The 16,768-nt window shown below is 28.7% G+C and overlaps 2 protein-coding genes across 5 annotated transcripts; both read right to left on the bottom strand.

Annotated features, from left to right (window-relative positions):
• Window positions 1-3,753: 3,753 nt before the first annotated feature.
• LOC110656905 (uncharacterized) lies at window positions 3,754-6,913 on the bottom strand. 3 transcript variants are annotated; one of them, XM_021813883.2, is made up of 4 exons: window positions 6,109-6,913; window positions 5,651-5,804; window positions 5,340-5,568; window positions 3,754-4,145 (listed from the first exon to the last, which is right to left on the bottom strand). In XM_021813883.2, exons 1-4 carry the CDS (start codon window positions 6,258-6,260, stop codon window positions 4,117-4,119), a joined length of 564 nt encoding a protein of 187 aa, XP_021669575.2. In that variant the 5' UTR covers window positions 6,261-6,913; the 3' UTR covers window positions 3,754-4,116. The 3 variants fall into 3 exon arrangements, with proteins under 3 accessions (XP_021669575.2, XP_021669576.2, XP_021669577.2); XM_021813884.2 differs by having other exon boundaries at window positions 5,651-5,801; XM_021813885.2 differs by having other exon boundaries at window positions 5,651-5,768; window positions 6,109-6,902.
• A 7,234-nt stretch (window positions 6,914-14,147) lies between these two features.
• LOC110656904 (superoxide dismutase [Cu-Zn]) lies at window positions 14,148-15,392 on the bottom strand. Of its 2 annotated transcripts, none has more exons than XM_058146794.1 (6): window positions 15,229-15,392; window positions 15,023-15,141; window positions 14,840-14,936; window positions 14,641-14,748; window positions 14,450-14,503; window positions 14,148-14,295 (listed from the first exon to the last, which is right to left on the bottom strand). In XM_058146794.1, exons 1-6 carry the CDS (start codon window positions 15,302-15,304, stop codon window positions 14,273-14,275), a joined length of 477 nt encoding a protein of 158 aa, XP_058002777.1. In that variant the 5' UTR covers window positions 15,305-15,392; the 3' UTR covers window positions 14,148-14,272. The 2 variants fall into 2 exon arrangements, with proteins under 2 accessions (XP_058002777.1, XP_021669574.1); XM_021813882.2 differs by having other exon boundaries at window positions 14,840-14,935; window positions 15,040-15,141; window positions 15,229-15,390.
• Window positions 15,393-16,768: the final 1,376 nt, after the last annotated feature.

The raw sequence follows: 16,768 nt of genomic DNA, 5'->3' as shown, positions 1-16,768 counted from the left end.
TTCAAGCAGGTGATAGTGAAATACGTTAAGTAAAAATAAAATAAGGGAAACTCCACTGGTTTTTTATTTGAAAAATAATTGATATTAAAATATAACAGTAACAAATTATTAAAGAAATAAAGTAAGATAAGATAGGGCGCTCTGGCACCGAGTGTGACATGCCTTGCTCGGCTACATTGTAAACTGGTAAGAGGTATTATAAAATTAATAAAAAATAATATATAATAAAAAATATATATTTTTTCTTTTTTTATACAATTGACTGAGATTTAAATTCTTGACTTTGTATTTTAAAGGATTCTAATATCATTAAATTTTTTTATATTTTAACTAATATTTAAAATTTGAAATTTAAATAGCACATTATTATCAAGTTATCCCTTATGTAAAGTAGCCAATTTAAATCTTAACCTATAAATAATAGCATTGCCACATTTAGAGATATTCCCTGTATATTCATTAGTGTAAGATGAATCTTTAATTTAGGCCTGTTTAAATAATTTCATAGTGAAATTTATTTCTACGATAGAATTCATTTATAAATGAATTTCATTATTTAATATATTATATATTAAATATAAAATTTAAAATGAATTTAATATAAATAAAAAATTTTAATTTAAAACATTTTTTAAAAATATTATTCTATATTTGTTATTGTATGAATCTTAAAATAAATTAAATTGATGTGATTTTAAATTTAAACCATCTTAGGTGCAGGAGAATTTGATATAGTGAAACAGTGATGCAATGTCAATACCTTATAAGAAATGACAGAGCAATATGATATTGATAAATATATAAATATAGTTATTAAGACTATGTTTGTTTCATGGAAAAATATCATATATTTTTTGATATTTGAGAGTACTAAGAAAAATTAATCGACGAAAAATATTTTATTGATCAAAGGAAAACTAAGTCTTTTTTTAAGAAAATAACTTCTATTTTTAGAAGAGAAAAACACTTTTCATTTTATAAATTTTAAAAATCTTATTAAAATGTAAACATACTTATACATATATAAAATAAATAAATATCATTAATTTAACATTACAATCAAATAATAAAAAATATTTTTATAGAAAATATATTTTTTAGATATATAAATCATTTTTTATAAAACAAATGAAACTTGAAATTAATAAAAAAAAAACTACCTGATGGTTGTAATTTTTTAAGATCCACTATATAAATATTAAAATTTTAATTATAAATTTTAGAGTATTTTTTTAATTTATTTCTTAAATATTTATATTTTTATTCCTACTTCAGCACTTTTATATAAAATTTTATTTATATTTTTACATTATTTAATTTTAATATTTTATATTTATATTTTTAATTAAAATTTTATTTAATATTTAATTTTTACTCCTCTAAAAATAAATTTCTTGTTGCGGCCTACCCCGGTCTAACCTAAGGGAAAGAGGAAGGTGGGAGCTATCCTAGTTGTATCCACGTCAGGACAGGAAGGCTTTAGCTTCGCATTCTCAGTTTGTGGGGTTTTGTCAAGAATCTTAGCGTTGTCACTCACTCGTCAGATGGCGTAAGGCTTTTTTGACCCTTCGCAAGGAACAGTGGCCCACGACGACCTTTTGTTGGATTTTTGCTTTCGGTGAAGCCACGACACGAAACAAGAAAAATGACTAAAACTTTTAGGAAAAATTAATTATTTATACTTAAAATAAAATAATCAAGGAAATTGTATTTTCTAATGATTGAAATATTTAAAAAAAAAACAACAGAAAATATTTATTTATTAAAAAGATTAAATTATTTTTTAAAAAATAATTTATTTTTATTTTTTTAAAATTTTATTAAATATGAAAATACTTAATTTATCATGAGAGTAATTCAATAATCATTGAAAAATTTAAAAAATATTTTTTGAAAAAAATATTATTTTAAATATTATTAAAAAATAATTTAATTATTTTAAAATTTATAATTAAAATATATTAAATTAATATTTATAATGCAAAAATTTTGGTATTTGACATCATTGAGAACAGTTCAATAATCAAGTAATTGATTTATCATGCAAAAAAAATTTGTAAGTCCGAAGAACAAGTTGATGATGGAATAAGCGACTCATTCAACTTGATACAATGGCCTAGCAGATTCATTCGTCATTCTTGAGTCTCCATGGAAGTTTGCGTCGAATCATTCTTCTCTCTCTCTCTCTCTCTCTATTTAATTTCTATGCTTCTTTTCCTAGAAAAAATGAGGAGGGAAAGCAGGGGAATGGAGTTTATGGCGCATGAGAATAAGATGGTAGAGAAGGTTTTCAGGGTAGAGACTGTGATATGGAATGGGCTGGGTTAGGTTGAAGCCTGCGTTCCCTCGCTTGGCCCACTTAATCAATAGCGGTGATGATAATAGTGGTGATTGAAGAACATTTATCACTAGATTGACAAAAAATTGAGAGCATATGCTTAAAAGAAAGGGCAATGCACACATGAGACTATCATCTTTTCCCAGAAGCAAAGCTACAATCATCTTTCCGCAGTACTGACTGATGTACTTTTATATGGGTTGATTGGGTGGTAAGTTATCTTAGGACGCTTGTTGCCACCCCGGAATTGCAACTTATCCCTCAAGATTCTGGTTTTATAGCTGTGGTTGCACCACAGGTGCAGGTGGTGGCTGAAACTTTGGGGCTAGGCATGCTAATGGTGTGGTTGTTTCCACCTTGAAGTTGTGGTTGAACGATAAGAGGAGGGGCTGGTGGAGAGCCTCTGCTGCTTTGTCACAAATCTGGATTCAAGATTGTAATATCTAAGGCCTCAACCTGCAATAAAATCCATATCCAACAAATATGATTTCCATGCAATTGAGAGCATGTGCATTTTCGTTATGACAAATTGACCAGTGATTAGGAAGCAAATGACACTGACAGGGCAAAAGAAGCATTAGACATTCTGGGTTTCTGGCAAATCCTTTGAATTCTTGGAGATCCAGGCCCCCAGGCCATTCTTGCAGTCTCCAAGTGTTTTTGCAGGATGAGTTCTGGAGGGAAATTGTCAGCAGCCCAAAATCATACTTTGAAGAGAGATTTCTAATGGATTTTTCAATCAACTCCACTAGTCTCTTTTCATTGTCAGTTTTGCAGAACACTCATCCATTGGCTTATTTTTTGTATATATCATATTGTCGCTCTTTAGCTTCAAGTTCTAGTGTTTACTTCAATTAACAATATGATTGAATCAAGGTGATTCTCTTTTGATACAAGATCTTTCAAGCTCTTCTCAATCAATTTATGCACTCCGCTCACTCCTTTTCAAGTAAACTTATTTCTGCCATTCCTGGGCATTTTAAGACCATGCAATTAGTCTTTGTGCATGATTTTTTTTTATTTAATTCCAATTAAAATTTAAAATTAATATTTTATAGTTCTAAAAAGGCTATAATATCATATTAAAGTCCATTTGTATGTTCATCGGTGATTGTGCACAATCCTGTAGGAGGAAGGGAAAGAAATCATTGATTGTGCGTTAGTAGTGACGATTGTAGTTAAAATGATTAAAATGGATTTGAGAAACTAACAATAAATTATAATATAATCCTCATAATTTTATTTGATTAACAAAATAGTTCACTGATTTAAATTTTATATTAAAAAATTATTTTTATTGATTAAAATATATTTTAATAAAACAAACAATTAAAAAATTACACAATAATAAAGTAATTACAAAATAATCAGTATAAATATTGTTTTTCAGTTATCAATTATGCAAAGTATTCACATTGTAATAAAAAATTAATTTTTTACATAATAATAGCTCATTGATTTAGGTTTATTGTTAGATACATGACAAAATCCAACCATGGCCTTCTCACACAGGCAACCCAACACCAACACCAACGAGAAAATCATGTCATCAACAATATCTTGAACTACTAAAATTCTAGTCCGCCTATGCAACATAAATTTTCCCAAAAATATTTCATTGCCACGACTTTGGACATGCTTTATAGACATTGAGCACTTCTCAAATCAGCTTCATTTTCATCTGGAAGAAATTGGGGTAAAACAAAAAAAATAATAATTTGTTGACACACATGCTTCAAGGCCTAATTTTGATCCCACATTTTGTTGTAATACACTCGTCAACCCTTTATACGAACCACAAATGAACCTGTTCACATGTTAAATTGCATCACTGCATGTGAATTGTAAGCAAATAAATGCACAAAGACATTGAATAAAATTTATAACTATGGCTTTTTAAAATGTCAATGGAAGTAAAGCTAGCAAAATTATTGTGACAAGATGACTAAATTTTCTGTCAATCATAAATATCTAAGAAGATTCAATTTACCAGAATGGAAAGCAAAAGCAAAACATAACTGTTTAATTAGGATTAGGAAAGCACAAAGAATCCGTAAGAGATATGGTAGGGGTTGGATTGCAAGATACTCGAACTCAACTTATCAACTAGGCCAAAATAAGGAAGGCCCATGGACCAGGAGTTACAGAATACCGAATTTTTGCATAATGAATGAGATATTATCAGGTGAACACTAGATTAAACACATCATTACAAAATTATGGTAGGTTAAAAAAAAGTGGAGCTTGAAAGTTGCCCAAAATAAAAGGCTCATTCAAAATTATCTGACTAAATTAAAATGAAGAAGAGCATAATGTAAAGGGAACATGTTGAAGGAGAGAGAATCCATGAAGGGTTTGCAAAAACAAATCAACAAAAAACCTTTATAAGCAGCTAATACTGACATCACATACTGACGAAGTTGCCGCTTGACAGACTCAAGGAATGAGAATACCGATCAGCCCTAGTGGACTAAATCATGACAGAATACTTGAGATTGAAGAATTTGGCCAAGCTTCTGACTGTTCAAAAGTTTATGGACCTAAATTGCAAAAAGGGAACCAGGACAGCAAAAATGAAAAGAAAGAACGAAACTAAAGGATAGATGATTATGTGACATGGTAACCTTTTTAGGAGAAGTTCAGCTATGAACAAGAGGACCATATTCTGGTGAGCAAACCATACCAAGAAACAAGGAAAAATCAAAGAACATTGTTGGAGTAAAGGCCAGATAAAAAATGTTTACAGGCACAATGAACTACAGCAGCATATGCCATTGTGGATGTGAATGAGAAGGAAGTCCAAATGCCTTTTAACAAGAAATTGAACAAGCATATCTGACCTTACACGCATGAAATGCCAACAAATAAGATCTCCTATGTGACAAGATACTTTAATAGCTTAAAAAAATTTTCAAATTGAATGTTCATATACACAATATGATGCACTGCGCAAGCTAGAAAATGGAAAAACAAAAAGAGCATTCAAAATCCAGTTACTCACATGCTAGAAGATCGGATATGTCAGCAGAAACAGCACAAGGAATTCCTAAGTTTGAAAGAGCTCCTCTTATGATACCGCAAGGGAAATAGAGATGCATGCTCATTGCTTGGGTAGCCTTGTTTTCAGCCAGTGCAGAAGGATCTTGTGATAAATCTACATTTTCAATTGACGGATCAACTGGCATCTGTGCAAGCCAACGAAACCTACTATCTTGCAATACAAAGGTGCCCTACAAGACAATCCAGAAGCCAGTTGTTCATCCACTGCAAGCACATTTTAAGCTCTATCCAGAAACAAATCCCAAAACTTACTCTATGATTTGTCTTCAAGTTGTCTATCTGCTTCTTGAAGACATCAGACCAGAAGTCTTTACAGATGAACTTTATTGCCTCCAGATGATCACTAAACCATGGCCGCTCCATGGTATACCTAACAAAAGGAAACCCTTTTTGTACGTTCTCTCTACTAATCATTTAAAATAATAATAATAATAAAAAAAAGGATGATGGTTGTTTAATATCGAAGCTTATTATTCTTCCCTACATTTTCTCAGAAACCAAACAGATGGAAATTTTAACCTAACAACATAATTCTGATTTGAGGATCCAGTCTAAAAAGCTAAAGATATAAACAAAATTAACGGAAAACGATCAAAAGCAAATGCAATTGTATATAATATGTAGACAAAATATAAGAAATCACTAATATTCATAAAAAAAAAAAAGAAAGTTAAAGCTGAAAATTTGGGGATTGGAAAGGAGAGTAGTACCGTTCCGCTAGCTGGTGGCCGACCTGATAGCCAATAGCCTCGATCCGACGGCCAGCAAGCTCAGGTTTTTTGGCGTCGAAGCGATTACAGTATGATGACACCATCTCCATGAGTAGGCTATCAATGCAACTCTCTGACACTTCTCTTCCCATCTCTCTCTCTCTCTCTCTCTGTGCGAAAAGTGAATTGGCCACAGTTAATTCTGCTCTCCCCTATCTGTGATCTCCTCCTTGACGAAAATGTGCAGGTCTTCGTCTTTTGGGCATTAGGCTAAGGCTGTATCCGATCTAAGCCCACGGGTACAATTGCTCTCTTCATTTGTTTATATTTGATGGACGGTAATATTTTTTTTTTTTTAAATTGCAAATTTCATTGCATAACAAATCTAGGAATTTACAAACGGAGGAGCCCGGAGGGCATTACAAGGTACAGTAAAATAGACATACAGCCTTCAAATAGCCTAAAAAACAATTAAAGGCCGAGTAGCCCAATACAGAGTCTACAACTTCTTATCCCTAGAAACCCATAAAGCAAGAACTACCAAGGAGCAGCGTTGCCAATCTCTCAACCCTGGAACCATAAAGCCAGGCGATAAGGGAAAATGATTTAGGCCCTGCCACCAAGATTAAACTGACAAGTCTTTACAGAAACACACAAAACAACACCCAAGAGTTTTTCAGCCAGAGCTATCAAAAGCGACCTCCATAGGGGTTGCATAAGGCAAGTCTCCACATTTCATTTTAATCTCTTTCAGCATCACGGGTCAATCACAAATAAAGTAGACATGCTCAAGACCCCACGAGGTACCAAGTGTCGTACCCAATTAAAACCTCTCCGGCTTAGTCTCTGTTTATTTTATAAAAAATAATTTATATATAAAAAATAATTTTTAATATTTTTTTATTATTTAATTATAATATTAAATTAATAATATTTATTTATTTCATATATAAATTTATTTATATTTTAATAAAATTTTTAAAAGTAAAAAAATAAAAATGATTTCTTATTTTAAAAAATAAAAGTTATTTTTTAAAAAATTAATTTAATTTTTTTAAGTAAAAAAATATTTTTTATTGATTAATTTTTTTAAACACTTTTAAATATCAAAAAATTTAAAAAATTAAATTTAAAAAAATATTTTCTATAAAACAAATAAAACTTTAATTTTATTTGCACCGCACCAGGCTGCTAGCTCCTGCCAAACAATCATCAATTAGCGAATCTTCTATGAAATCGTCCTCTCAGATGAACCACAAGATCAACAACCCAAAACCACACCATATATATATGGAGTGGGCTTGGGGAGAATGAAACACTCACCTAGATTGAAGGATGGATCATCGAAAGGGAGAACCTTCCCCTACCTTAAAGGTAAGGGAAGCTCGTGTAAAGGTAAGGGAAGCTTGTGTAAAATCCAAACTCGATTAGATAACAAGTTATAAAATTGAGAAACTTTAGAGAAAAAAATTCTCTTGTTAAAAATCTAGAAAGAATCTCGTCACACAAAAATTTTTGTTTAAGTATAAGTTTAATGTATATATATAATATCTAATATATATAATAAAACATTTATATAAATTACATTTTTATATTTTGAGCTTATAATAGTTCAAATGTAAATAAATTGTCTTTAAATATATGCTATTTTTTTTCCAAAATTTATTGTAGGATGTCGATAAATTTAATTTTATTATATTTTTATTTCATTAATATTTAATTAAAAATAATTGAAACTTATCTTTTCTATATATTTTTTTGATACTTTACTCAACTCAACTCAACTAAGCTTTTATCCCAAAAATTTGGGGTCGGCTATATGGATTCGCTTTCTCCACTCTAAACGATTTTGAGTTAAATCCTCAGAAATGTGTAATGCTTCTAGGTCATGTTGTACTACTCTCCTCCAAGTCAATTTAGGTCTACTCCTTTTTTTCTTTCTATCCTCTAACCTAATGTGCTCTACTTGTCTAACTAGAGCCTCCATATGTCTACGCTTCACATGACCAAACCACCTCAATCTCCCTTCTCTCAACTTATCTTCAATTGGCATCACTCCTACCTTTTCTCTAATACTCTCATTACGGACTTTATCTAGTCTAGTATGACCACTCATCCACCTTAATATTCTCATCTCTGTAACTCTTATCTTAGACGCATACGACTCTTTCAGTGCCCAACACTCACTACCATATAACATAGCCGGTTGTATGGCTGTACGGTAATATTTTCCTTTCAACTTTTTGGGAATCTTACGATCACATAAAACTCCAGTGGCACGTCTCCACTTCAACCATCCGGCTTTAATCCTATGACTAACATCCTCCTCACATCCCCCATCTACTTGAAGGACTGAGCCTAGATATTTAAAGTGATTACTTTGGGACAGTACCACTCCATTCAAACTAACTCATTCCCTATCACCAGTTTGGCCTTCACTGAACTTGCAATGCATGTATTCTGTCTTCATTCTACTTAACTTAAAACCCTTTGACTCTAGAGCACTTCTCCAAAGCTCTAGCTTTCTATTAACTATTTCTCGTATCTCATCTATCAGAACAATATCATTCGCAAACATCATGCACCAAGGAATACTCTCTTGTATATGTTTCGTCAATTCCTCTAAAACTAATGTAAAAAGGTAAGGGCTTATGGCTGATCCTTGGTGTAATCCAATTGAGATCGGAAAATCTCTTGTATCCCTTCCCACCGTGCGCACAATAGTAGTTGCTCCTTCATACATATCTTTCAACACTTGTATGTACCTAATAGATACCATTTTTTGTTCTAACACATTCCATAAGATATCTCTTGGAACACTATCATAAGCGTTCTCCAAATCAATAAAAACCATGTGTAGATCTTTCTTCACATCTCTATATTTCTCCATCAAGCTTCTAATGAGAAAAATCGCTTCCATAGTTGAACGACCGGGCATGAAACCAAATTGATTGAAAGAGATAGAAGTATTATGACGTAGTCGATGCTCCACAACTCTCTCCCACAACTTCATAGTATGGCTCATGAGTTTAATTCCCCTATAGTTCGAGCAACTCTGTATGCCTCCCTTATTTTTAAAAATAGATACTAAGATACTCCTCCTCCATTCATCAGACATTTTCTTTGAGTTTAGAATCTTATTAAATAATTTAGTTAACCATGCCCCTCTCATATCTCTCAAACACTTCCACACTTCAATTGGTATTTCATCGGGTCCACAGGCTTTACCCACTTTCATTCTCTTAAGTGCTTCCTTTACTTCTAAAGATCTAATCCTTCTAGTATAATTCACATTCTTTTCTATTGTTCTATAATCTATATACACGCTATTACCATTTTGACTATTGTTAAAGAGATCATTAAAATAATTTTTCCATCTTTCTTTAATTTCCTCATCTTTCACCAATATTTTTTCTTCTTTATCCTTAATGCACCTGACTTGATTGAGATCTTAACATTTCCTTTCTCTCCTCCTTGCTAATCTATAAATATCTTTCTCCCCTTTTTTAGTTTTAAGTTTTTCATATAACTTTTCAAAGGCCTGTGCTCTTACTTGACTAACTGCTTTTTTTACCTCTTTCTTTGCTATCTTGTACTGTTCATATGCCTCATTATTATTACATTTAGGTAATTTCTTATATCTTCACTGCCTTTTGTACTTCTTCATTCCACCACCATCTCTCTTTTGAGGGTGGTCCATGTCCTTTAGACTCTCCAAGTACTTTTATAGCTACTTCTCTAATCTTTAATACCATCTGTATCCACATATCATTGGTCTCCATATTCAGCTTCCATACTTCGGACTCGAGAAGCTCATTTTTGAACTTCACTTGCTTTACTCCTTTGAACTCCCACCACTTTGTTCGAGCTACACTATTTCTTCTGACCTTACTTGAATTGTTCCTAAACTTGACATCAAAGACCACCAACCGATGTTGACTTGTTAAAACCTCTCCTGGAATTTTTTTGATACTTTAAACAAAGAAAATTATATTTTATAAATTATCATTTTAGAATGAATTAGACATGATTTATAATAATGATAAAAATAACAAAACAAATGTTGTGACATTTGTAAACTTTGCATACTTCTAATATAATTGAATCTTACCCTTATCTAAATCTTTAATTTTCTTTTAGATATTTTAAACAAAGTAAAATGTTTTATTTTAGAATGAATTAGTAATAGTCTATAATAATGATAAAAATAGCAAAAACAAATGTTGTGATGTTTGCAAACTTTACATATTTTTAATATTTAATTAAAAATTAATTGAATTTTACTCTTTTCTAAAACTTTATTTTTTCTTTTGATATTTTAAATAAAGTAATCATATTTATAATTTACTATTCTAGAATGCATTAGTAATTATTTATAATAATGATAAAAATAACAAAACAAATGTTGTGATGTTTGCCATATTTTTATTATTTAATTAAAAATATTTGAATCTTACCATTTTCTAAATCTTTATTTTCTTTTTAATATTTTAAATAAAGAAAATCATATTTTATAATTTGCTATTTTAGAATAAATTAGAAATATTTTATAAAAATCATAAAAATGACAAACAAATATTGTGATGTATGCAAACTTTGTATATTTTTAATATTTAACTAAAATTAGTTAAATCTTACTCTCTTCTAAATCTTTATCTTTCTTTTTGACATTTTAAATAAATTAAATCATATTTTATAATTTACTATTCTAGAATGCATTAGTAATTATTTATAATAATGATAAAAATAACAAAACAAATGTTGTGATGTTTGCCATATTTTTATTATTTAATTAAAAATATTTGAATCTTACCATTTTCTAAATCTTTATTTTCTTTTTAATATTTTAAATAAAGAAAATCATATTTTATAATTTGCTATTTTAGAATAAATTAGAAATATTTTATAAAAATCATAAAAATGACAAACAAATATTGTGATGTATGCAAACTTTGTATATTTTTAATATTTAACTAAAATTAGTTAAATCTTACTCTCTTCTAAATCTTTATCTTTCTTTTTGACATTTTAAATAAATTAAATCATATTTTATAATTTACTATTCTAGAATGCATTAGTAATTATTTATAATAATGATAAAAATAACAAAACAAATGTTGTGATGTTTGCCATATTTTTATTATTTAATTAAAAATATTTGAATCTTACCATTTTCTAAATCTTTATTTTCTTTTTAATATTTTAAATAAAGAAAATCATATTTTATAATTTGCTATTTTAGAACAAATTAGAAATATTTTATAAAAATCATAAAAATGACAAACAAATATTGTGATGTATGCAAACTTTGTATATTTTTAATATTTAACTAAAATTAGTTAAATCTTACTCTTTTCTAAATCTTTATCATTCTTTTCGATATTTTAAATAAATTAAATCATATTTTATAATTTACTATTCTAGAATGCATTAGAAATTATTTATAATAATGATAAAAATAACAAAACAAATGTTGTGATGTTTGCCATATTTTTATTATTTAATTAAAAATATTTGAATCTTACCATTTTCTAAATCTTTATTTTCTTTTTAATATTTTAAATAAAGAAAATCATATTTTATAATTTTCTATTTTAGAATAAATTAGAAATATTTTATAAAAATCATAAAAATGACAAACAAATATTGTGATGTATGTTTTTAATATTTAACTAAAATTAATTAAATCTTACTCTCTTCTAAATCTTTATCTTTCTTTTCGATATTTTAAAAAAATTAAACCACATTTTATAATTTATTATTTTAAAATAAATTAGTAATGATTTATAACAATGATAAAGATAACAAATCGAATGGTATGATATAATTGAAACTTATCCTTTTCTAAATCATTATTTTTATCATATTTTATAATTTACTATATTTTATAAGTAATCATTTATAATAATGATGAGAATAACAAAACAAAAATTTGAGATGTTTGGAATTTTTGTATATTTTTAATATTTAATTAAAATCATTGAATTTTACTTTTTTTTTAATCTTTATTGTGCTTTTCGATATTTTATATATGTTAAATCATATTTTATAATTTATTATTTTAAAATAATAATAATAAAAATAACAAAACAATGTTGTGATGTTTGTAAACTTTGTATATTTTTTTAATATTTAATTAAAGTACCCTTTTTCAAATCTTTATTTTTCTTGTTGATATTTTAATTTTAGAACGAATAATAATGATAAAAAATAGCAAAACAAAGATGGTGAAGTTTGCAAATTTTGCACACGTAAAATTTCTTCCTCCTCTATCCAATTTTCTTCACTTTTTCCTTTTATTTGGGATTCTTTTGTTTTAATTTTTATTTTAATAATAATTATGACTCCGTTTATTTTATAAAAATATAGAAAATATTTTTTATATTTTTAACATTTGAAATACTATAGAAAATTAGTCGATTAAAAATATTTTATTGGTTAAAGTGAAAACCAAACAATTTTTAAGGAAAATAATTTTCTCTTTTTAAAAGAGCTAGTCATTTTTTTTATTTTAACAGTCTTAGTCTTAGTACGATCTCAAAATACTTATACATATATAATATAAAACACAAAATCAATAATTTAATATTACAATTAAATAATAAAAAATATTTCATGAAAAATATTTTCTTTAAAATTAATTTCTATGAAAAGTATTTTCAGAATACAAATTATTTTCCACTAAATAAGTGGAGTCTAAATATATTTTTTTGATATGTGTTAGTACTTTTTTTTTCTATGTTTTAAGAATTTATGTTTCCTTTTTATTGAGATTGTGTTTATTTTATTACTTGGTTGTTTAATTAATTGTATTGAAAAATGGGAAAAATTTTCTTATTAAAAGCAGATTTTATTTTAACAATTATCATATTAGGCTAGTAAAAAAATTATAAAGTCAAAAAATATTAAAAATTACTATCGAGTTAAGTGCACTTATCATCATTTAATTAGTATAAATATTCTATTAGTTATATATTTGGGGTTTAGGCTTATATTACATTTAGCTAGTAAAATTTTAATGTTATATAAAAAGTATTATACCTATAATTTGTACCATTTTTAAACTTTTAAAGTATTTTTTTAATAGGTTATTAAAGTCGTAGATACTCAAATCTGAATCTGTCAAGTAAGTGATTCGTCTTTAACTATTAGATCAAATCAGATTAGAAAAAAAATCTTGTTACTTATTAGTTGTGGCCTAATATTCTATAAATCTAAATCAAGTAAAAATAGCAAAATTAGGTTTATGTTAATCCATCTGGAAGGAATATTGGTAAATTTTTGTTAATATCAGAACATATTATTGATGGATGAAAATTAATTCATGTTCATATAAATTTATATTCCATTATTTTTATCAATTCCACAATATATTAATGGATGAAAGTGAATTTATGTTCACACAAATCTGTGATTAGACCCATAATTTATCAGTAAGAAACTTTAAATGATGCAAAATTTATAATTAAACTTAATGTAGAGAATTCATAGACATATGATTATCAGTTTAACACTCAATTTCAACCTTGTATTTATTAGAGAAATTCAATTTAATTTATTTTCAACGTTTTGTCTAACTAAGTTAAAAATTTTAAATTTAAACTCAATTTAGTAAAAAAAATAAAGAAAATAAAGAAATTGAGTTTCTTGATTTTTGGGTTTAAGTCGAGAAATCGAGAGAGAGAAAAAGTTTAGTAAGTTTCGAAATTTTGAAAATTTTAAGTCAATTAGAGTAAGAGATAGTGGTTTAATTATAATTATTGATAATGGTGAGACCTACGTAAAATTTATCACAATTAACTATTAAAATGAAACTATTATACATAATTCGATTTTATTTTATAATTTTTCAAGAGACAGGATCAGTAAGCTTTCAAATTTTACCAGAATTTTGGAAATCTCAAGTCAGTTCAAATCGTTGAGCAAAAAGAGAACAAAATCTCCACAGAAAATTTGAAGCAAACCAAGAGGAAGCTTAAATTTATGAGATCAAACAAAGCATACAAAATTTTGCATCACACAAAATCAAACCAGCAAAAAGCATAGTACGATTTGTTCTTAATTTTATTCAAAATGAGTGAAGGTCTTGTAACATTTTGTCCAGCTAGCAAATACACAATTATTCAGCTGCCTTTCTCTTATTATGGTTCTCTGGAGAATCAACCTATTCTTGCAAACCAATGATACCTGCACAAAGACGATTGAACAAACAGAAATCTGCTCACATACGTAGATGGTGAAGAAAAAGATCAGCTCAAATTATGAGAAATCGGATTCTTTTTTTCAATTGACAATGATTTTCTAGACACAAACAAAAATTCTCTGAAGTTTAATAATTTACCACATGCTATTCTGTCACCAGCATTTCCAGTGATTTTGCTGAGTTCATGTCCCCCTGGATGTAGAATTCAAATGAGTCATGGCATTTCTTGCTATAATAAATGTCTAAAATGCAGAAACATAAGTCTTGTTGATAAAATTGGCAATCATGGTTAAGTAGAAATTTGATAAGGCTGAGAATTCAAAGCTTACCCTTGCCAAGATCATCACGACCTTCGTGAAAAACAACTGACCTTCCTGCAATGGAATGTGGGCCAGAAAGAGGAATATGCTTGTCAACAATTGTGAAATTAGCAGTGCCTGGACCACACAATAAACACAAGTGTTAATGATCCAGAAATTAAGTATCAAACACTGTTAGGAAATATTAAAGAAAGAAAGCAACGCATACCATCATCACCAACATTGACATTTCCCAGATCACCAGCATGACGATTCTCATCCTCAGGGCCACCGTGATCTTTGCTAGCAGGGTTGAAATGTAGCCCTGCAAAAGTTGAGCATGGAGAATTTCACATAAATGGAAGCAGATTTAGTCAACTGAGCAATAAGCATGTAGAGAAGAAAATTTTCCCTGCCAGTTAACAATACCAGTCGACAAGCAGCCATTTGTTGTGTCTCCAAAGGTATGAACATGGAAACCATGAAGCCCCGGCTTAAGGCCAGAAACACTTCCAGTTACGGTGGTTGGACCTGATGAAAAATGAATTGAAGAAGATTATCCATACAGGAAATTAGCAATTCAAATTCCAGGTCCAACTGATAAGAGTGTTGAAATACCATCTCCTTCTTGGGTGAAGAAGATTTTCCCGCTAATGCCCTCACTGCTGGTAATAACAGCAACGGCCTTCAACATTGTTCTATGTGATCTAAAGATGAAAGTTAAAAAGCTGCAAATAAGGTGGAGGAGAGAGTGAGGGCAAGAGTGATGATTTTTGACAGATAATATATATAGAATATTGTGAATCATAAAATAAAGTGGGAAAAATAGGAAAAATTCAATAACACATTGTTTAGATATGTGAAAAAAGAGAAAAAAAAAAGCAATGAAAAAGAAATTGAGATTAACATTTTTCATTTGATAATGGCAGGAAAATAATGTGGGGAACAAAAATAAAATTTATTTTTCCATGTTATTTTCTCTAGAAAAGTGTATTTCATTCAATAAAATTACATATATATCTTTGTTTTTTATTATAACTTTTTAAATAATTAATAAAATTGAGTGATAAACTATGTTTTTTTTATTTTTAATTAAAAAGCAATATAAATTTTTTTTTATTTTTATAAATATTCAATTAATAATATAAGATATTAAAATGTTAAAGTTCAATGAAATTTAGAATATTAAAAATAAATATTATGAAAAGGCTGTGATTTTATCTTTAAAAATTATATAGCAAGTAAAGGTTTTTTTTTTAAAATAACAATAATATGGTTTTATGTAAGCTGTGAATGGCATTTGCTGCAATTCATTAATTTATTATTATTATTATTATTTCAGCATGAAACTGCCATCGGCTGTCAAATTAGACGGCAAGTGCCACCAACTTAGTCACGTGCTTTCTATCCACAGATTTTTTTTTTCATCAAGAACTGATGCTACGGAGAGCTAGATAATGGAATAGCAGGATGGAATAGTCAGATAACGTTGCCTTCCGGCTATTAATCCAAGTGTTTATGTCGTAGTCTTTCTCAAAATTTGAGTGTGGGTCTTGTTCTCCCTAATTCTAGTGGGGCTGTATGTACTTTTTTATTATGATTTTGGATTGCCAATCTTGAAGTTCACATGATAGGACAATTTTCTTTGAAAATCAAAGGTTGGTTGTTGTCTGATGGAAGCCAATCGCTTTGTTTGTTGCATATCAGATTAGGATGCTGTGGAAGCTCTGTCTTGTATGCCCCCTATAAAGATCGCTGTTGATAGCTCTGTTATGGCGTTTTTAAGGTTCTTTTGGCCAGCCGATTTTTAGGCTTAGTTTTGCATTTTGGAAAGGCTTGCCAATTTGATCTTTTCTCTTATTGATCGGTTGTGTAGTTCCAGGGTTGGGAAGACCGGCGTTGCTGCTTGTGGTTCTCGTCTCCTAGGGTTTCTAGTGATAAGACGCTGTGGGCTCTATTTGTTGGAGCTGGCCTGCTGGGTCTTTGGTTGTAATCTAAGCTATTAGGAGGCGTTATGTCTATAATACCCTCTGGGCCTTGTTATGCAATGAAATTTGTGTGTAAAAAAAAATTTATCAAATATTATATGAAAGAAAAAAAAACATATATATATATATATATATATATATATATATATATATATATATATATATATAAC

The sequence above is a fragment of the Hevea brasiliensis genome, chromosome 5, assembly GCF_030052815.1.
Source record: "Hevea brasiliensis isolate MT/VB/25A 57/8 chromosome 5, ASM3005281v1, whole genome shotgun sequence".
Classification (NCBI taxonomy): Eukaryota; Viridiplantae; Streptophyta; class Magnoliopsida; order Malpighiales; family Euphorbiaceae; genus Hevea; species Hevea brasiliensis.
The sequence above is the reverse complement of the archived record's forward strand: the minus strand, read 5'-3'. Positions and strand labels throughout refer to the sequence as shown.

What these genes read in the sequence shown, in the direction of transcription:
- LOC110656905 (XM_021813883.2), bottom strand. Translation starts at nt 6,260, where the DNA reads ATGGGAAGAGAAGTGTCAGAGAGTTGCATTGATAGCCTACTCATGGAG. An exon ending in GGCCACCAGCTAGCGGAACG is followed by an intron (nt 5,805 to 6,108) that starts GTACTACTCTCC and finishes TTAAATGATTAG; the next exon opens with TAGAGAGAACGTACAAAAAG. An exon ending in ACTTGAAGACAAATCATAGA is followed by an intron (nt 5,569 to 5,650) that starts GTAAGTTTTGGG and finishes ATTGTCTTGTAG; the next exon opens with GGCACCTTTGTATTGCAAGA.
- LOC110656904 (XM_058146794.1), bottom strand. Translation starts at nt 15,304, where the DNA reads ATGTTGAAGGCCGTTGCTGTTATTACCAGCAGTGAGGGCATTAGCGGG. An exon ending in TCGTGATGATCTTGGCAAGG is followed by an intron (nt 14,504 to 14,640) that starts GTAAGCTTTGAA and finishes TTCTACATCCAG; the next exon opens with GGGGACATGAACTCAGCAAA. An exon ending in TGGTGACAGAATAGCATGTG is followed by an intron (nt 14,296 to 14,449) that starts GTAAATTATTAA and finishes GTCTTTGTGCAG; the next exon opens with GTATCATTGGTTTGCAAGAA.